Below are 22,395 nucleotides of genomic sequence, written 5' to 3'. Positions count from 1 at the left end.
ACTTTCAGTCTTGCCTAAAATATATTCATATAAACTGGGTTATAATAAAATAGCATTATTTTATTATAACCCATATATCCCGAACATAAATGTATTTATGTTTGGGAGGCAGCTCCCTTTAGTTGCCTCTCGAACATGCTTATATAGAAAATAGTTATCCAATAAATCCACAAAAGCCTTGCTAGTGTGATTGACCAACCCACAAATTCCAGTCAATATCCGGGAAATTAAAATTCCCAATTATAAGACTCGCTGATTTACTGGCCCACTCTATATTCCTGTACAGTTTTTTATTATGCTAATCAGATTCATTAGGCCTATAACACACTCCTACTCTCAATTTTGATCTCCCAATGCTTATATCACACCAAACTGACTCGACACTGCACTGTCCAGCGATGTCGACTGGCTGCATTTCCTTGGATTTTATGTGTTTCTTAACTAATAACATAACCCCTCCTCCCTTCTTGTCCTGTCTATCCTTCCTGTACACATTGTACACCCAAAATTCCAGTTCTGCATTCCTTATGTCTGTGTGACACCATGTCTCTGATATCCGGCAATATCTGCCTTTGATGTTTAGACCAACACCTCAAATTCATCAAATTTATTTACCGATCTCCTAGCATTGGTGTATACGCAAGTATACACCAATGCATCTGTTCCTATTCTTAGCTACCCTAACACAACCCATGTGTTTACTTGTACCGCAATGACTTCCAGCAGTCTCTGAAATACCCTGCATCTTGATTTCCAGGCTGCTGTTCATTCCAATAGAAGCAGTGCAAAAATCACTTTCATCTCTGCCAGCAGCTACTGTTAATCTATTAGTCCATGTATCCCCCCCCAAGCTAGCAGTTTTCCGACCCACCTAACACTGCTTTGATAGCATCAGCAAATATTCTTGCACCCTTTCTATTTAAGTGTATCCCATCCCTGTAGAAGCAGTCTCTCCTGTTAACAAGCACAGATCAGGCTGAAAAAAATTCTACCCCTTGAGCCTTGCACAGTCTTTTCAGGGCCGAATTGATTGACAATGCTCTCATTGTATACTCCCTCCGATCGTGTCTGGGCAGAATTTCAGACACTTTCAAATTCAACCAATGGCTTTTTTTCAACAGTGACCTGACATGTTAAGTAATTCCGCCAGTCTCCTACTCTTAATATCATTAGTGCCAGCGTGTACAACAATATCACCTTTTGTGCCCTTAAAAGATGATATCTCCTCTACAACGTCATCAACCTTTGCCCCTGGCAGACATACCCTGGTCCTATTCCACCTATCAAAGTTCTTGAATATAATTTCGTGATGTCGACTGTCCAGCTTCTTGATGAGAAGTTGATGTAGAAGGTTGATGTTGATCAAAATCTTGAGAACCAGATTTTATTAAACTCTACCTTTTTTTTTTTTTTTTGTTCTCTATGTTTTTGAACTCGTTCTTTTGTTGACATGGGAAGGTTCTTCAGTGGCTTTGAAGCTTTTATTCATGCATATTTCTCTTGATTTCATTCAGCTGGAGTTTTAGCCATCTTCAAAATACTTTTATAGGTATTTTTACAATTTAATTTGGTACTTATACTTTTGGTACCTACCTACCCACTGATGAGATACCAACAAATAGGCAACAGTCTTCCCTACTGGGGAAGTGTTGCCTATTTGAGAGATTTATGAGTGAACTACTTCAGTGAGTGTGAGTTTGAGGAGTAACTTCCTCCTTCCTTATTCGCTGGCATTTCTTCTTCTTCCTCTTCTATATCACTTTATTCCACCTTTTTGTTTTCTATGTCTAATATGAACAGAGATGTGGATGAGAGTGTTTATTATCCCATTATCCCACAAACAATGCTATCTGAGTGGTGGTACTCAACTGAAATTAAGTAACAGTAGTCTCCTCTAATGGGGATGTTACTTATTTGAGGTATAAGGAAGGTAACTTCTGAAGGTTTTCACAATATGAAATGTTACAGTAATGTTGCCAATGTACAAACTTTGGTTTATCTAAAAAATTCAACCATGTAGTAATGATACAAATGCACTAACTAATGTCATTGTTAATATTAATATGCATAATTTATTAATTATACTTTATTAATATATTTATTAATTAATTTTTAAAAATCTTTTATTGCATGTATTTGAAACAAAAATTCATAAATGCTTGTTAAACAAAACACCAGTGTTGAATGAAGCTTTTACTCATCATAGAATGCCAAAACTAGTCTCTACTCACAGTATTCATATTCTGCAAATTTATTTACTGTGCGTCTAGCAGTAAGCATTGAAAGAATCAATTCCACCCCTGCTTGTAGTGTCATTAAACTATTTATTATTATTATTATTTTTTTTAGCTACATGGTGCAAGGAAGCCTGAGGCTTATGCTGCACCAGCCAAAAAAAAAATTCCCAAGTTACCCTAAGAGAGAGAGAGAGAGAGAGAGAGAGAGAGAGAGAGAGAGAGAGACGGAAATCACCAAGAAAGAGAAGAATGATGATATCCAGCTCAGGACCCTGGGTGTGCTAAGCCCATACTCACCAGATGTTAACCCCTGGAGCAGATATGATAGCAAAAGACTCTTTGAACTGGGGAAACAATTGCAACTGACATTATTCCCGTGGAGTGCAAGGGAGTGCATGTAAACAACTTAGAAAAACTTTTTATTCTTTTGTTAATTTAACAGTGTCCTGTCCTGTCCTGAATTTATCATTTCATGATGATTGTTTGTGTGTCCCCTAAAACATGCAGTTATCTGAACGGTCTAACACTGCTTTGATGTCATCAACAAATATTCTTACACTACCTTCTATTGTAGTGCATCCCATTAGCATTAGTAAAGGCATATGTTGCAAGAAAGCAAGCTTATATAATATCAGCAAAAAAAAAAAAAAAAAAAAACCTTCTCATTTCACTCATCCACCCACTCCAAATGTTTGTCTAGTTCTGAATCTATTTAAGCTATCAACTTCTACAACGGCAGATGGAAGTTTGTTCCAGCAATCAACCACCCAGTGGCTAAAGGCAAACTTTCCCACATCTATCTTACAACTGTCTTTCCTCAATTTGAATTTATGTCCTCTCAGGCGATTATTCTGAGCAAGAGGAAGAATCCCATCAGCATTGAGCATGCTCAAACCATTCAAGACCTTACACACCTCAATCAGATCACCTTGCAGGTCGGCACCTCCGTAGCCAGGTGGGCAGGAGCAGAAGTGCGTAGCACACACTTCTTGATTAGACCGGGGTTCGAGCCCGTGACCACCAAATACGGAGGATGCGGAAAGGTCGGGGAATGACCACTGCATATTCACGGAGCAATATGACCTTAGTTGCTAATGCCCCTAAAAACGAAATAATAAACAAACAAACAAAACTTGTAGGTGCCTAGTCTCCAGACACTGTAATTTGCAAAACTTCATAAATGGAACAACCTTTTGTTCCATTCACTAATCTTGTTGCCCTTTTCTGTACTCTTTCCAACAGCTCCACATCCTTCTTAAAATAAGGGCTCCAGACTTGTATACAGTACTCAAGGTGTGGCCTGACCATTTCCTTATACAAGGGGATAATCACCTCATCACTGCTAGAAAAATTCCTGTATATCATTGACAAGAATGGTGCTTGAATGGTTAATTTCCATTAACGTCCCTGAAGTTTTCTGAGCAGTGCAGACCGTCTGCTGCTCAGAAAACTTCATATCTGCCTGCATAATTACCCCCAGGTCCTTTTCATTCTCTACCACTGTCAGTGTAGTACCACAGAGTTGATACGTTACTCTGGGGTTACTGCTTCCCATATGCAGTACTTTACATTTGTAAATGTTAAATTTCATATGCCACCTCTCAGCCCGTCTATCCAACATTTCTAGATCCTGTTGCAGGATCTAGAAATTCGTCTGCAAACTTGGACATTAAGCCTGATATACCATCATCAATATCATTAATAAATACAAAAAATAACAATGGACCCAACACTGACTCCTGGGAGACTCCACTAATAACATTAGTCCACGAAGAGCAGTGTCCATTGATTACCACTCTCTGTCTTCTCCCACTCAACCATCCCTTTATCCAGAGTAGCAATTTGCCTTCAGTACCACACTGCTCCAATTTGTGCAGCAGTCTTCCATGTGCAAAAGTATCAAAAGTCTTTCTAAGATCCAAATTTTTGATATCAAAATTATTCTTTTCCTCCAGTTCCTTTGTGACCACATCATAGGAGCTAATCAAACTGGTCAGACAAGAGTTCCCCTTAAAAAACCCATGCTGTATCTCAGCTACAACTGAAGTCTTGTCTAGATGATCCTGCAGTACTTCTTTAGCCAGTGCCTCCATTAATTTCCCTGGAACAGAAGTTAAACTAACAGGTCTGTAATTACTTGTGTCACCTTTTGATCCTCCTTTGTGAATTGGGGTCACATTTGCACATCTCCAGTCCCTGGGTACCTCCCCTGAATACAAGGAAGCTCTCATAATTATGGCTAAGGGTTTGCTTACTTCCTTTGCCCCCTCCTTCTCCTTTAATATAACTGGATAGATCCCATCCACCCCAGGTGCCTTTCTTATGTTTACCTTCAATAATTTTTCCTCCACTTTTAATTCACCTCTGGCATTCCTCTCCCTGAATAACTCCTCATGTGTGAATGTAGATGCAAAATACTCATTTATTTTGCTAGCTACCTGAGCAGGATCGTCAACAATTGAACCATCGATATCAAGTGGACCATCTGATTCATCTCCTTCCTTCTAGAGTTTACATAAGTCTTGGTGATTCCTTTCTTCTTCTGACTCTCTCTCAGGGTAACTTGGGAATTTTTTTTTTTTTTGGCTGGTGCAGCATAAGCCTCAGGCTTCCTTGCACCCGATGACTAATAATAATAATAATAAATTACTATTTGCTGTTTTTCTTTGCATCCTTTGCCAAAGAATTCTCGTAATCTGTCTTTGCCTGCCTAACCTCCTTTGTGAGTTGGTTACAGACCCGCTTATATCTATCAGAGACTCACCTGTGTCACCTGTTAATTTATATGTATCCCATGCATTTAGTCCTTTGTTTTAATAAGCACAGGCTATGCTTCAAAAAATTCAATCCCTCAAGTATTTTCTACAATATGGATAGGTGTAATAGGACCATTGTATGTCTGCTGATAACAGTCACTGATATTGTGCAACAGTTATTATTCTTTTAAGGGCAATCTCTTATTTCATAAAAATAATTCTCCATCTCCCTGATTATAGAACATCTGGGACCAGCACCTTCTTTTCATTGAGATCATGATGTCAAATTGTAGCCAACTTATTTTACCTGAATTTCAGTTTCTTTTTATTTAGTTGGTATTTCCACATTCATCATAGAATAGGTCAAAGTAAACTGAGAGGTATGGGTTGCACAGCTTCATTAGTCTTGAAATTATACATTGGTAAAAATAGTTTTATATAAATAAATTATAAATGGCCTTCCAGATAAATTTCAAATATATCATTTCCTCATGCTAATGATAGATTGTAACTAGATTAGCCATCTGTAATGGTTGAACCGCTGTCCATAAAATGCGGCACATTTTATATTAGTTTTATGATATTTTTAATTTTTTTCTTTCAACTTTAAATGTATATACATTATCTTTCTTTAGATATTTATTTTTATTTTTAATTTATTTGTCATAATGATCATTACTGCAGTATAGAATGAACTTTCTAAGGAAAATTGATGAAATTAACTTAATTTTTTAATAATTCCTTTTTTTATATATATTTTTTCTTACAGAATGCTGAGGTTATAATATCTGAACATCTGTAATAAAAATCCTACTCTTGTTAAAATGAAGAACAGATTGTCTATTTTATATGCAAAGTTATTTTTCAATATTGTAAATGAGCAAGTAGATATAATGGGATAAAATTTTTTCAGTGAATAATGATTACTTTGAAAAATGCTTTCCTTTAAAAAAAGATATTATTTTTATAATGGACTTATTTTCATTCCATATACTAATAACTGCAATGTTTTGATAATTACATGCACTGTTTTTCCAAAATCCTGGAATGTGTGCAGTTATGAACAAACATTTATGTACACTATATTATTCAAAGAAACTTTTTATGGTATCTGGTGTTTGTAGGTGCTATTATAATATGAGAAATAGATAACATGTATAGAAATGATATCAAGTAATGTTGAATAAAATTGTGAAATGTGGAAAATTTAGTAATTAATAATAACCACATAAAAAATAGTATAATGTAGTATTGGATAACTGAATTAAATTTAATGCTGTTAGCTCTGACTTAAATAAGTGTACATTAATAATCACCTTTGTGACCATTTTTGTTGCAAAATATCATTGGCTGTACATCCAATTTTGATTTTCACAAAAGCTCATTCTTAATGAGCTTTTGTGAAAAAATTAGTTGAGAGTTACAAGTTAAAATTGAGCTACTCTCATTTGAGAATAAGAAAAAGTTCTGAATTGAGAATGGGAAAAACAGAAGTTAAAGAGCACTCCACAGTCTCTTTCTAAATTGGCAAAGTACATTCTAAAAGCAATGTTGACATTTGGAAAACTTATCACCAAATTGTCTCCTGTTTTGCAATGATCTGCCTTAATGTGCAGATCACTGCACAACAGCAGACAATTTGGTGGGTGGGATACCCAAGCACTGAAACAAAATAAAAATATAATGAATTCTGATAGTTTAAATTCTTCTTCTGGGAATCACAAACATGGTTTCTATTGGAACATATTGATCCATACATTCATAATACCACTACAGCAAAATGGCCCAGAATGGAATAAATAATAAATATCAAGCTTACTTTAATGCATTCCAGGAGCAAAAAGCCCATAGGAAAATGTCACCCTTTTTTATTTAGAAAGGTTTGGAAGGATTGGCAGGCATGGAAAGTTTATGTATATTGGAACTTTTGAATTCTTTTATTTATTCAGCTTTCAATTTTGCATATATATGGACTGTAATAAAAAAAATAATAATAAAAATAAAGAAATTTATTGCTTTCAGAAATGTTGTTCTTTATTGAAACTGTTAGTAGCTAAAATTCATTACTGATATCCTTTTATGATACTATTTTATTTATTTAAATTCATCCACGTGTTAGGATTAAAATGTATTTGTTCATTTAGGTTTAAGCATTATTGTTGTAGCAAACAATTGCTTTCATACTTAATGTGTGTGTGTGTGTGTGTGTGTGTGTGTGAGACACATGCATGAATTTCAAGAGGAATTCGTGCAATGACAGAGGAATTCATGCATTTAGGAAGTGACGTCATTTCCGTCTCTTGGCATGAACGATGCAACGTTTTATTCCATTTAGGAAGTGACATCATTTAAAATCTAACAGCCATCTAATAGGAAGTGACATCATTTCCATAAGAAAATTTCGTTACCAATCGGTTTTACTCCAGTGCTGCCATGGATATTTTCACATCAAAAAATACAATCAAACTGAATTCATTCTTCTTCTTAACTGCCTTGGGAAGACCAGGGGTAAAGTTAAATTTTCCTCTCTTTTTACGGGAACATTCCCCATAGGTGGTGGTGGGGTGTCATCCTCAGGGTTTACAGATGATGCAAAATGCCTTTTCAGACCTCAATAAAACTAGGGCTGTTAGATATCTCTGACTTTAATTTCAGCATCCAAATGTTTCCTCTGAATAACAGATGACATTTTTTCGTCCAAATTTTCCAACCTTTTTTGCTTAGAGGGGTAAAATGAATGTTTTATTCAACTGATTCATTTTCTAAGGAGCGAAGAAAGCAAAGGTACTATGATGCTGCCTAGTACAGGAAACAAAGCACCTTTATGCTGGTGAATAATCTTTTGAGGGGTAATTGTGCTGGGAAAATGTGTTTTAAGATGTCAGTGGCTTGTTTAGGAGTAGTATCAGAGAGAGAAACTTGAAATTTTTCATGCTTTCAGTCTAGAAGCCATATGGGTACATAAGCAACGTTGGGTGCTTCAGGCAAAATGTGATTTTGCAGACATAGAAAATCTGGTATGTCCCGTTTAAAGTCTAATAGCGAATGGAATGTGGATGGCATGTAGCATCTTTATAAATATCTTCCAGGACACCTAATTGATCCAGAAACTTGAGTAGCAAGATGTGAAACTGATGAGAGTCACATGGATTTTTGAACTCTACCCATATAGTGCATGTTGATAATGAGGGTTCAAAATTGTGAACCTTGGCAGAATGAATTTTGAGTAGGCGCTATCACACTTAGGTTTGTGTGGTAAGATATAAAAATCTTTTATAAAAATTTTAGTAATTTGTAGTATTGTCTATAGGCTGGTGAATTAAATCATCTATAAAAAGCAGGTTTCTTATATTGGGATCTAAAACTGTGGAAGTTTTAGAACTTTTATAAATTCTATTTCAGGGAAACTGTTAAATTTTTGCTGTTTTATGAATAATAATACACAATTTTTTTTTGGGGAATTTGAGTTATTATTAGCTTCTTGTTGCGAATGAGGAACAGCACAAATGTTGTTTTTCCTGACTGCATGCCACCAGAAACTACCAATCAGGAAAACTACTGTTTTTCTGACTGGTAGTTTCTGACTGGTGGCATGCAGTCAGGAAAACTACTGTTTTTCCTGACTGCATGCCACCAGAAACCATAGATATGAATGGGTGAGCAATGAGCTGCTCATAGGATATAGAGGGGTGTACAAATATATGGCTGTGGGAAGAGACACCACTAAAGACTGTGTGGTGAGGTGGCTATCCTTTATCTGTTTCTGCTGAAATATCTATAAGGGTGGGTTCGTGTTCGTGTGTCGCCTCCCTACACGTTTCATAAAGGTGTAGCAAAACCTCTTTGTTACTGAAGCTGCCAGGAGGTGATATTTCCATTTGTCATAGTGGGCAGAAAATGAGACAGGTACAGAAATATCTCTTGGGTTGTCCATTGCAGACGTAAGCATGAACTCCATGTTTATTAATGTACTGTCACACAAATTTAAAGTTATCCCTTTACATTTTGTCACCATCTTATTCTTATGTGTCCTGTAAGAATAAGATTTTTGGCTCTAACAAACTCAACAATGTAATCACCATGGTCATTAGCCAGGCCCCTTAAGGAGTGTTAAATGGATGGGGAGTATTTGCCTGGTTTTTGTATGAATATAACGCTGTCAGTGTGTCTGAATAGAATACAGCATACATTTCTGGAGAGTTTAGAGCCTCATAAAGTTTTATTCTGCCATCAGTGGCTACAAAAGAAGCAATAACAACATTGCCTTTCCTATATGGGGATTCTGTTCCCTCAATAGGAGAAGACAGTACTAGCATTTTTTTTTTTTTTTTTTTTTCATCTGTAACCAAACTAGCATTGTGGATAACCTTTGTGTTATCCAGAAAAAGCTCCACAAACTTTCATAAGAGGAAATTATCTGCATATTCACAGAGTTCTCATGCCTAGATGACCTTCAATGTGAATTAAGGCATGACTTCCAAAGTGAATTAATCTTTGCTAATGAATGTTGTTGATGGTTCGTTATTTGGTCAGAATCTAAAGTGATACCTTCTTCTCAAACTAAAGTAAGAGGTATCAAGTTGGCCTGAAAATAAAAATCCTGAAGAATACGAGGCCTGTCAGAAAAGTAATGATATTAAATCAATAAAAATTTTTATTTTGAATTTTATGTTCATCACTCAAAACCTGTCAAAACCTGTGGAACCATTTTCATGTACACTTTTCACATGGCCAAATCTTCACTTAAAATTTTTTTAACAGCTTCTTGATCAGGTAGTCAGCTATCATTCTGATTGTTAACCTTCAATCTCAATGAATTAATACTTTCACTCTTTGGATGCTTTCATCAGTTCGAGTGGTTGCTGGGCATCTAGTATGTGTCTCATCATCCACCATTTTATGTTTCTGAAAACATCTTGTGCTTCCGAAAGAGGGTGCCAGGTCACTATTTCAAGTGTTCCTTTGTGCCAAAGGAACACTTGAAACTGTGACCTGGCACCCTCTCCATACGCCATTCTCAATTTTTCGTACACACCGTTGCACTTTCAGTTTCAGACAAAACTTGATCACATATCATTGTTCAATATTTCACTGTTTCCATCATTTTAACACACTTAAGCATGCAACTACAATAACTGCACTAGCATCAGATGTAATGTCTCTAATGAGTTGAAACACACAGTGAGGTTAGGGGAAGGACCACACTACATGTTGCACATCACTTGTTTCCAGTGTTGCCAGTACACTTGTTACAAAATTAATCTCATTACAAGATTAATTAACAAATTAATTAATGGCCTCTTAGAAATGAGATAAATTAATCTCATTTCTGAGAGGCCTCGTATATGCAGTAATTTAAGAAAGGGATCCGTATATTGTCCAAATAAATTGTCAAATTTCTGAAAAAATGCCAAACTTCATAAAATATCACGTGCTCTTTTCCATGGTTACTCTATAACCATGGAAAACAGCACAGTCGAGTTCAGGTGTGTATCATATTCCTATGAATGACTGGTCTGTATAAGGATGCTCGGGCAATAATTCTTCAGTGCAGCATCCATGTAGTGGGAAAGCAGGTTTACTGAGTTCTCATAAACTAAATGACAACGTCTGTACCAGGTATGTGATCAAAGTTTTGAAGAATAATTTCTGGGTGCCCACTGTACTTATAGACCCAGGGATACAGGGAATCGAAACTGAGATAATGGATTTCTTCACCCTCGGTGACCTTGTGATAAAGTTTATAACAGTCTGTTCTTCCTCCATGCAGGCTACTTTTAGAAGTTGAATTATTTTAGCAGTTCATCAAATTGGCACTCCCATATGGAGATCACCTCATAACCTTGTGTATGAAGGTATGCTTCCCTGTCAAAGATGGCGCTCTACATGTGTAGGACAGTCATATCGTTACCGTCCTCCCCATACCAGGAGGAAAAGGTCTGGGTTCGAATCACGCCGATGTCATGAGGAACTTTGATGGGCTTTTTCACTCCATGCATGAGTTAGTTGGTCTCGAGCATAAACAGAAAGATTTCCCACCAGAAACAGGTTTTTCGTCCGGCAAAACAGGCAAATTGACCAGAGAACACGTGCAATTTACAGACAAAACACATGGGTAGATATAGTCAATTACAGGCAACCCTAATAAATTATTTATTTATTTTTTTTTTTTGTCCAAGGTGGCTTCATAGAGAGTGCCCATTATGATGATTCGTGTATCTTGCTCATTAAATTCACAGACGATTTAATCATATCTGTTTGATCTGGTAATGGATGTGTTGGTGAGAGAAGTGAAGAGTAGAGCACCATGGAGTATGCTGTTCGCGGATGATAATGTACTGTGCAAATCATCCCAAGGAAAGGCAGAGAAGAAATTGGAGGAATGGAGGAAAGCGTTGGAAGATAGAGGCATGAGGATAAGTAGAACAAAGACAGAATATATGGTATTGAATGGAGAAGTTGAGAGTTCTATAAAACTGAAGGAAGAAAAGCTACCATCTGTTTCGAAATTTAAGTATCTGGGATCGATCGTTGAGAGGGATGGAGGATTGAGTGCAGAAATACAGCACAGAGTGCAATGTGGATGGCTGAACTGGAGAAAGGTGAGTGGGTGCTGTGTGATAAGAAAATTAATTGTAGAATGAAGGGAAGAATGTATAAAACTGTGGTTAGACCCGCATTGATGTACGATGCTGAGACATGGGCGATTACAAGGGCCCAGGAGAAGAAGATGGAAGTGGTAGAGATGAGGATGCTAAGATGGATGTGTGGTGTGACGAGGAAGAACAGGTTAAGAAATGACTACATTAGAGGTACGGTTAAGGTGGGCCTCTGAGTAAAAAAATACAGGAAGCTAGGTTGAGGTGGCTTGGTCATATGGAACGAAGAAGTGAGGAGTATGTAGGGAAGAGGTGTGAAAAGCTGGAGGTGATAGGGAAGAGGAAGAGGGGGAGACCTAAGCTGAGATGGAAGGACAAGATGGCAGAGGAATTAAAAGAGAGAGGATGGAGGAGAGAGGAAAACCTGGTTAGAAAGGAATGGAGGAAGAAAATTAAGGAAGGGAATGCCAACCCCATATGAACGTGGGAAGAAGGCGAGGACAAAGAAGAAGAAGAAGAAATTCACAGATGATTTGATTGTACCGTCTTCAAAATATGGGCCTATTCTAGCTTTTCCACTTATAGAGTGGGAAAGTTGTTGTTTTCCAAAGAGGTAAGCCAAATTAAAACATCTAATTAATTTTTGTGTGTTCCTGATGTATGCAGCAGCCAGCAAGATAACCACTATGTTTGGTAGATGATAATTTTGGAGGAAAGCTGAATTAAATACACCTGGATAGTTATATCCTCATGAAAAGGGCCAACCTATGGTTTCCAAAAAGAAACAGTAATTTATCACAAGCTCCTTTGAGAACCCTTAAATCATTAAACAGTAGGCAAGCAGTTCAGATTTGAGACAGTAGTCTTCACGTGACTTCTCTTGATAGTACGTTTTGAATTCAGTAAGTGTTTCTTTCCCCACGTATTTCAGCTGGTCTTTTTTTTTTTTTATCAGGAATTGGACCCTGGTAATTTGTGGTTTCTTCACTGTCAAATATACAGGGGGGGGGGGGGAAACCTTTCCTGACTTTGGAAGTTCAAACGTCATGTTTTCAGCCAATTTTTTAGTTTGCAACTTTTTCTATGAATTCTGTAATTCCGAGTATTATGTGAAATATTACAAGTTTCAAGTTTTTCAGAGTATGCAACTCTTCAGAAGCAGATGCAATCTATTTCTGAGTTTTAACTCGTTTTGAGGGTGCATGCCAGTTTACAGTGTTTTGTTCTTTTTGCCCTAAGTTAGTCATATAAATATTTATATATGCCTTCATTATGCAGTTGGAAAAGTCGTTCATGTTATTATTATTATTAGCCGTATGGTGCAAGGAAGCCTAAGGCTTATGCTGCACCAGCCAAAAAAATTCCTGAGTTACCCTGAGAGAGAGAGAGAGAGCAAGCAAGAATCAGAAGTAGAAAGGAATCACCAAGAAAGAGAATGATAATGATATCCAGCTCCAAACCCTGGGTGTGACAAGCCTATACTCACCAGATATGAGCCCCCTGGGGTGAATTTGTTTTAGAAATTTCAATATTCTTCAAATATTCAAATTTCAATGGTGTAAAAATTTTCACGTTTGTAATGGAAGTTTTTTTTAACAAGTTTTCATGTTTATTGCAAATATTCTTTTAGGCGAAATGTAAACCCCGGGGGCTCACATCTGGTGAGTATGGGCTTGGCAAACCCAGGGTCCTGAGCTGGATATCATAATTCTTCTCTTTCTTGGTGATGCCTTTCTACTTCTCTCTCTCACACACACACACACACACACACACACACGGGGGGGGGGGGTAACTCAGGAATTTTTTTTTTTTTTTGGCTGGTGCAGCATAAGCCTCAGGCTTCCTTGTACCATATGGCTAATAATAATAATAGTAAAATACCATGTGTTTTAATCTGTATTCTATTCGAAAAAGACCTAACTTTAGTAAGCTATTGATGTGAGCATGCGAATTTTCAGTAAGTTGATTTTTTTAGGAGATATGCAGTGTTGTGGGTTAACTGTTCGCAATATACACACCCACACAATGTGTATATTGTGTGGGTGTGTATATTGCATCATCAAGTCGAATTTAATTCTAAGGTGTATGTATACCTTAGAATTAAATTCGACTCTGGAAATAAAAAAAAAAAATTCAATGTATTTTATTTACAAAATGACAATATAGTTATTCGACATGCACGTACACTTGGTACCAGAGAAAAGTGTTCTTGATCAAAAAAAAAATAGTCAATTTATCTCTCTATCTCTGGCAATTTCTTTTTTCTATGGCGAATTATATTTGCATGTCGCGATTTCACATTTTTAACGTACAACGACTGTTTATGTCCAATTTGAGGGATTTAGAAAATTTAGTAAATGCTTTAACCTTTTGCAGTATTTTGAAAATAGTAGGTGTGACAGCGTGTAAAACATGCAATACTAATGGTTGTATCACTGAGAAGACCAGCTCTAAGCACGTTTTGGAATGCTAGTGACGCTATCGTCCTGGGAAATGCAACTTCAGAGAGAAGAAAACCCCCGATTTGGATTGAAAGCGTGCAAACGGCTATCACACATCTGTTGAAGTAACAATCAACAGTTTATTATTATTATTATTATTATTATTATTAGCCATATGGTGCAAGGAAGCCTGAGGCTTATGCTGCACCAGCCAAAAAAAAAAAAAAAAAATTCCGGAGTTACCCAGAGAGAGAGAGAGAGAGAGAGAGGACTCACCAAGAGAAAGAAGAATGATGTCAAGCTCAGGACCCTGGGTGTGCCAAGATCATACTCACCAGATGTGAGTTGCCGTTATTTCTTCAATATTTGAAGAAATAATAATATTTGAAATATCGAATAAAAATATGGAAATTAATGCAATATTGTTGTAAAATGTATGTTTTTCATTAAAAATGATCTTTATTTTAGTGTGTTTGTTCAAAGAAAGTATTCTCGGTAATTTGATTTCTTTAGGTGGCATGTAGCATTGTACGTTTACTATCACACACACAATATATATTAGAATTAAATTCGACGCTAAAGAGATAAAAACAAACAAAAATAAAACTTTTCAACGTATTTTATTCAAAAATGAGAAACAATACATGGCACATTTTCGCAACATATTTTGTTTAATTTTAATTGAAATTTAAATTTTCTTCTTACTGCACTGTTTAGGGGCCATATTACCAGTTTACACAATGTTGTAATTATAAAACAAGAATTCAATAAAATTATGACAAATAAACACAACTCAAAAAATCACATCAACTTAAGCAGTATTTCCCAAAGTGTGGTACTCGTATCACCAATCGTACGCGAAAGATTTTAGGTGGTATGCGACGAAAATAAATCACTAAAATGCAAAAGACACGAAATTTTCTAAATAATTAAATGGGCAATATTTCTGGCTGCACAAATTGTAACTAAAAGTCACTATTTCATGTGTCGTCATTTTCGCTTTATGGTTTTCAGGTTCCCTTTATTTTCACACAAGTCATCTCTTGGTAGTGTTTCACACAAATGGTCCACTTGCGACTAAATCTGTGTTATTTATCGTAAACAAGACAAAGACTGGATCGCAGGCCGTGAATAGATTCGCTTGAATTGGTTCCTCAGTGATGGATGCTACTTGTAATTAGAGAGTGTACCACGGCTTTCAGGGTAAGGGGTAAATAATGTCTGGGTAGAGAGAGAAGAGTCTACTGCAGTCACTATTTCAATCATTGGCAGTTTCCCTTTATTTTTTTCACAGCAAGTCAACTTGTGGCTAATTATTCGTTTGTATACCGCAAACAAGATAACGACTTGGTCGCAGCCTATAAACAATACATTTTATAACCTTTTTGTTATATACGTATCTGTACTAAAAGCAGTTTGTGGTGAGATCATTTGTTGCTAGGTTACCTGCGAAGGACAAAGAAATAATAAAGCTATTGGTGTTCAAAGAAAGAGCATAACCCAGTGGTTTTCAACCTTTTTTTAAATAACGGCACCCCTAAGCAATTTATTTTATTTTGTGGCACCCCTACTCAATTTTCTGCCTGTTAGATCCGATTCTGTGTGTGTGTGTGTGTGTGTGTATATATATATATATATATATGGGGGTGCATTTCGTATCGCAGAGTAGGTCACCTGCAGTTAATAAAAGGTTCCGTAAATGCCAATGGATACCTGGCTATATTGGAATGTAAATTGCTGCCAACCATTAGAGACCATTTCAACCTGCTAAGTAACTGCATCTTTCAGGATGACTCTGTTCCTTGTCATATATTAATATATATATATATATATATATATATATATATATATATATATATATTAATATATGACATTTCATAATACAAATTATATATATACAGTACATAATTTTATTCTTCATATAGAAGTATTAAGTAAACATCAATTATAGATCACCACAACATTAAAAAGAAACTATACACCTTTTTATAATGAAATAAACATATAAATTAAAAAATAATAATACGTTTAAGTAACTTAAACCCAAATTACGTGGCACCCCTGGAATGTTGTTGAGGCACCCCGGTTGAAAACCACTGGCCATAACCCTTTAAAATTGTAAATGTCATCCGAATAACGTAAGTACATGGCAATATTTTTTACAGATTAGCATTAGTAGGGGCATACGATGCAAGAAAGCAAGCTTATGCAGCATCAGCCAAAAAAATAAAAAAAAAATAGCTCCGATTTCATCCCCCCGTTCGTTTTCTGTCCAGGAATTTTCAAATACCTGTCCAGCTCAGCCTTAGCTGATTGCATCAGATAAAATTGACACGAGTAGGTGGTGATATAATATTGCACCAGCTGTTACTTTCAGCTATATAAGCACCCTCTGCAAGAGTGCAGTCATTCCTTGCTTGTGTCAGGATGGCGAGTTAAGTGCAGTTGACACAACGAAAAAAAGAGTGCCATGTTGCTTTACGTGAGGAAGGATGTTCTTCCTATCATATTGCTAATAGAATGTCTTGTAATCAGTTGACAGTGAGTAGATTTCTTTTCAAACTCAAGAATACTGGTTCTGCTTATAGGAAAAAAGGAACCGGACCAAACGAGTCTCTACGCGAAAATAGGACCTTGTTTTGAAGTGTTTATGCCTTAAAAACCGTAAAGCTACTTCGTCTGACCTGAAAAGAGAATGGGAAGAACATACAGGAGTGGTAGCAAGTGCAGTAACAGTAAGAAGACGCCTCTTCAAAAATGGACTTATATCCCGTCGTCCTAAGAACAAGCCCCTCCTCACACAAAAAATGAAAAAGGCCCAATTAATTTGGTGTAAGGAGCATGTCAAATGAACCCCAGAGTAGTGGAAGTCAGTTATTTTTTCGGATGAGAAGAAATTCAACCTGCACGGCTCTGATGGAAGACAAACGATTCGCCGTAGATGTGGTGAAGAATACCATCCACACTGTATGGTGTCTACATTGAAATTCTCTACCAGCCAAATGATATGGGGGTGCATTTCGTATCGCAGAGTAGGTCACCTGCAGTTAATAAAAGGTTCCGTAAATGCCAATGGATACCTGGCTATATTGGAATGTAAATTGCTGCCAACCATTAGAGACCATTTCAACCTGCTAAGTAACTGCATCTTTCAGGATGACTCTGTTCCTTGTCATCGCGCGAAAAGTGCAAGTAGGCACTTCTGTAGTTACTTTAGCTTCATTTCTGCATTAGACGTTCGACAGTAATGTGTTTACATTTGTTACAGATGAAAAAATGATCGGAAGAATGGTCCATTACAACTGTTAGCTGACCAGGAAACAGCCCGGACCTGAATCCTGTAGAGAACTGTAAAGCCCCTTCGTGAACTTGAGGAAACCATAATTCATGTTTGGAACCACGAACTATCAGTGTTGATTATCTCCAGAAATTGATCTTGTCAATGCCTCGACGGTGTGCTGCTGTCATCAGGGCCAGAGGCAGTTCCACTACATAGAAGATTGCACCTGGTGAACTTTTCATTTTAGGTTTTCCATTTAAAATGATAAACTGTAGCAAACTGAGGGCTTCTGATAAAATTTCAGCCGTAATTGTCGTGTTTACCAAAACTGTTGCATAAAGGATGCAAATGCTCATTTTGGATTATTTTGAGAGCAACTGTCAAATATTATTTGGCTTTGCCTTAACAATTAATAAATATCTTTTGTTTATATTTCTATTTGTGAAGCAAGTCATTAATGTAACGTACCATCGCGAAAAAGGGTTAGAAACGTGAAATCCCTAGGTGATGCACTTTCTTTGAACACTAGTGTATACTCATATGAAAAACTGAACCGAAGAAAACGTGCGGGAACTGAAACTAAAAAAAATTCAGCCGATCAGAAGAATTTACAATCTTTGATTCTTTTACCCTTGTTGACTTTCACGAATAATATCACTCAAAGTCGTGCGAACAGTGCAGTTGGGACAGAATACTCTTTCAGTGAAGTTAGCAAGTGGGCAGTGAAATTTCAGTGGGCATTTCATAAAGTGAGAAAGCAATTATGAGTGCAAAACACCAATTCAAATCATCAAAATGCACTACACTTATTATTATTATTAGCATAACCCTGGAGAGAGAGAGAGAGAGAGAGAGAGAGAGAGAGAGAGAGAGAGAGAGAGAGAAAACAAGAATCAGAAGGGAATCACCAAGAAAGAGATGAATGAAGATATCGAACTCAGGACCTTGGGTGTGCCAATCCCATACTCACGAGATGTGAGCCCCTGGAGTAATGCTCTCTCTCTCTCTCAGGGTAATTCAGAAATTTTTTTCCTTAGCTGGTGCAGCATGTGCAATTTGGGGAGTACAACGTCTACAGAAAGTATAGACAGGATAGGAAGGGGGGAGGGGTTATGCTATTAGTTAAGAAACACATAAAAACCAAGGAAGTGAAGCCAGTCGACATCGCCGGACAGTGCAGAGTTGAGTCAGTTTGGTGTGACATAAGCATTGGGAGATCAAAATTGAGAGTAGGAGTGTGCTATAGGCCTATTGACTCTGATGAGTATAATAAGGAACTGTACAGGGAAATAGAGTGGGCCAGTAAATCAGAGAGTCTTATAATGGGAGATTTTAATTTCCCAGATATTGACTGGAATTTGGGGGCTGGTTACTCACACACTAGCAGGGCTTCTGTGGATTTATTGGATGATTGTTTTCTACATCAGCATGTTCGGGAGGCAACTAGAGGGAGTAATACTCTTGATTTGATTATCAGCAGTGATTCTTCATGCATTAAGAATCTGCAGATAAACGAACCACTAGGCGGCAGTGATCACAGTGTGCTGAAGTGGGATTTACTCAAAGAGGTAACTACCATTAGGGGTAAAGGGAAGGGTTATTGCTTCCGTAAAGGCGACTACGATGGACTGAGACAGTATTTAAATTCTATACAGTGGGACCAACTGATGATGTTACCAAAAGCAAATTCAAAATGGGAAGCATTCAAAGAACTTATCTTGGAAGCTACTAGGCTTTACATACCAACTAAGAAATATTGTTCAAGGTTGAGGCCAAAATGGATGTCAGATGAACTAATGAGGCATATGGCAGAGAAGAAAAATGCATGGGATACTTACAAATTAACACATGACACAGAAGCCTATGATAGATACAAGTTGATATGCAACCAAGTTACAAAGGAGGTTAGGCAGGCAAAGGCAGATTACGAGAAATCCTTGGCAAGGCATGCAAAGAAAAACAGCAAAGAGTTCTTTACTTATGTTAACTCTAGAAGGAAGGGGATGAATCAGATTGGTTCACTTGATATTGATGGGTCAACTGTTGATGATCCTGCTCAGGTAGCTAACAAACTAAATGAATATTTTGCATCGACATCCACACATGAGGAGTTATTCAGCAAGGGGAATGTCAGAGGTGTATTCAACTCTAGCAGTAAGCTACAGAATCTTGAAATAACTGGGAGTAAAGTGGAGGAGAAACTGTTGAAGATAAACACAAGAAAGGCACCCGGGGTGGATGGGATCTATCCAGTTATATTAAAGGAGGCAGCAAAGGAAGTAAGCAAACCCTTAGCCATAATTATGAGAGCTTCCTTGGACTCAGGGGAGGTACCCATAGACTGGAAATGTGCAAATGTGACCCCAATTCACAAAGGAGGATCAAAGGCTGACATAAGTAATTATAGACCTGTGAGCTTAACTTCTGTTCCAGGAAAATTAATGGAGGCACTGGTTAAAGAAGCACTGCAGGATCATTTAGACAAGACTTCAGTTATAGCTCAGACACAGCATGGTTTTGTTAAGGGGAAGTCTTGCCTGACCAACTTGATTGGATATTATGATGCAGTCACAAAAGAACTGGATGCAGGGAATAACTTTGATATTATATACTTGGATCTTAGAAAGGCTTTTGATACTGTTGCACATGGAAGACTGCTGCACAAATTGGAGCAGTGTGACATTGGAGGCAAATTGCTGCTATGGATAAAGGGGTGGTTGAGGGGGAGAAGACAGAGAGTGGTAATCAATGGACACTGCTCATCGTGGACTAATGTTATTAGTGGAGTCCCTCAGGGCTCAGTGTTGGGTCCATTATTGTTTTCTGTATTTATAAATGATATTGATGATGGTATATCAAGCTTAATGTCCAAGTTTGCAGATGATACAAAGGTTGGCAGGGTTGTCAAGGACACTACTGACACTATGCTGCTGCAACAGGATCTGGAAAGGTTGAGCAGATGGGCTGAGAGGTGGCAAATGAAGTTTAACATTGACAAATGTAAAGTACTACACATGGGAAAGAGCAACGTATCAACTCTGTGGTACTACACTGACAGTGGTAGAGAATGAAAGGGACTTGGGGGTGGTTGTGCAGGCAGATATGAAGTTCTCTGAGCAGTGCAGACGGGCTGCAAGAGTAGCTCATGGAGTATTGTCAATGATATATACAGGAATTTTTCCAGCAGGGATAAGGAGGTGATTATTCCATTGTATAAGGCAATGGTCAGGCCACACCTAGAGTACTGTATACAGGTCTGGAGGCCTCATTTCAAGAAGGATGTAGAGCTGCTGGAACGAGTACAGAGAAGAGCAACAAGATTAGTGAATGGAACAAAGGGGTGCTCTTACGAAGAAAGGCTTAAGTTTTGCAAATTACAGTGTCTGGAGACTAGGCACCAGCGAGGTGATCTGATAGAGGTGTATAAAGCCTTGAATGGTTTAAGCATGCTCAATGCTGATGGGATTCTTCCTCTAGCTCAGAAAAATCACCTGAGAGGGCATAAATTCAAATTGAGGAAAGACAGATGTAGGATAGACGTGAGGAAATTTGCTTTAGCTAGCGGGTGGTTGGTTGGTGGAACAGACTTCCATCCCTTGTGGTGGAGGTTGATAGCCTAAATAAGTTTAAGGCTCAGCTGGACAGGTATTTGGAACGAACAGAGGGGTGAAGTGGAAGTGGGTTTTTTTTTTTTTTTTTTTTTTGGCTGATGCTGCATAAGCTTGCTTTCTTGCATCAAATGCCTCTACTAATAAGCCTTAGGCTCCTTTGCACCATATGCTAATAATAATAATAAAATAATAATAAGTGTAGTGCACTTTCATTGTTTATTAGGATGAATTCTTATAAACAGTTGTTATGTTAGGTTATAAGAATCAAATTTGAATGCTTTTGTGATGTTTTTCTGAAACGTATTTCTGGAGGTCACAACCACAAAACAATTTACAGTTTAACTGGAAAATAAAATAAAATAATTTTGGAATCAAATATTGGATTTGTTGAGCTAAAGATGTATTAAGCTATGCTGTATTTCTGTTTCAACTGATAGTGCTGAACGTTCTTTCAGCAAAATGAATCGATTGATGATAAAATTAAGAAACCGAATTGTATAGGAACCAATGCGAGGTTGCATGAAGATTAGGGCAGAAGGCCCGAATGAGTTATCGGAAAAATTAATAAAAGAGTTTTTTTTTGCTACATAGGCAAAAAAAAGCAAAGAAGAGCAAGATTATTATAATACTTGCATGTTTGTTTATAATTTGTACGATTTTTTTGTGAATTTTAATCTTTGATTTTCATATCATTAAACTGTGTTTGTTTAATGTCGTTTTTGTGAACTGACTATATTAGTATTTAGATAATAAATATTTCCTTTTGTTTCCTGTTTTGATTTCTCATATTCCCTTATTATAACATTCATAAATTACAGATCTGTTTGTAACATATACATTTGTTGTTAATATTAAATAATCATAAAAATATACACATACATTACATGTATCCTCCAACTTTACGTTCTTTTTCCCCAGTACATGTACATCCGAAGTTACATTCTCTCCCCCCCCCCGCAAACACTCTGGATTCAACACTGGCCGAGAAGATCTCTAAAGAAACATATTGAACACTTCATGCCACAGGATGCCAGTTGCCTAGGTTTTATGGTCTACTGAAAATTTATAAGGTGGAGGTTCCGCTTAGGCTAATTGTATCGTTTGTGGGCAGCCCTACGCAAAAATTATCCAGATTTTTAGCAATACTTATATCTCATATTGTAGAACGCTCAAACTTTTCCATCGATGACAATAGAGACTTCATGTAGTTCATACATGCTCAGGTAATTGAAGAGTGAGGTCATGGTGTCATTTGATGTGGTGTCTCTATTTACATGCATCCCCATTGAGCATGGGGTGAAATGTGTGCAAATGGCGTTGGAGAGGAATGACACCTTAAGGGACAGGACTCCATTGAGCAAAGAAGATATTCGTAATGATTTAGAACTATGTCTCTCCAGTACTGCTATATTATTTCAAAACACTATGCACAAGCAGGTTATTGGCTCAGCTATGGGCTCTCCAATTAGTG

The 22,395-nt window shown here is 37.1% G+C and overlaps 1 protein-coding gene across 3 annotated transcripts in view; it reads left to right on the top strand.

Moving 5' to 3' along the window:
• The window catches only part of LOC150076331 (catalase-like), a 189,408-nt gene extending 183,525 nt beyond the window's left edge, over positions 1-5,883 (top strand). For all 3 annotated transcript variants that reach the window (XM_090387664.1, XM_090387662.1, XM_090387663.1), the window contains one exon: positions 5,763-5,883. In XM_090387664.1, coding sequence (XP_090243790.1) covers positions 5,763-5,795 — 33 coding nt within the window. In that variant the 3' untranslated portion in view covers positions 5,796-5,883. The remainder of the gene's footprint in view (positions 1-5,762) is intronic.
• Positions 5,884-22,395: the final 16,512 nt, after the last annotated feature.

This window comes from Mastigoproctus giganteus, chromosome 13, assembly GCF_048544385.1.
Source record: "Mastigoproctus giganteus isolate SK-2022 chromosome 13, ASM4854438v1, whole genome shotgun sequence".
Lineage (NCBI taxonomy): Eukaryota > Metazoa > Arthropoda > Arachnida > Uropygi > Thelyphonidae > Mastigoproctus > Mastigoproctus giganteus.
The sequence above is the reverse complement of the archived record's forward strand: the minus strand, read 5'-3'. Positions and strand labels throughout refer to the sequence as shown.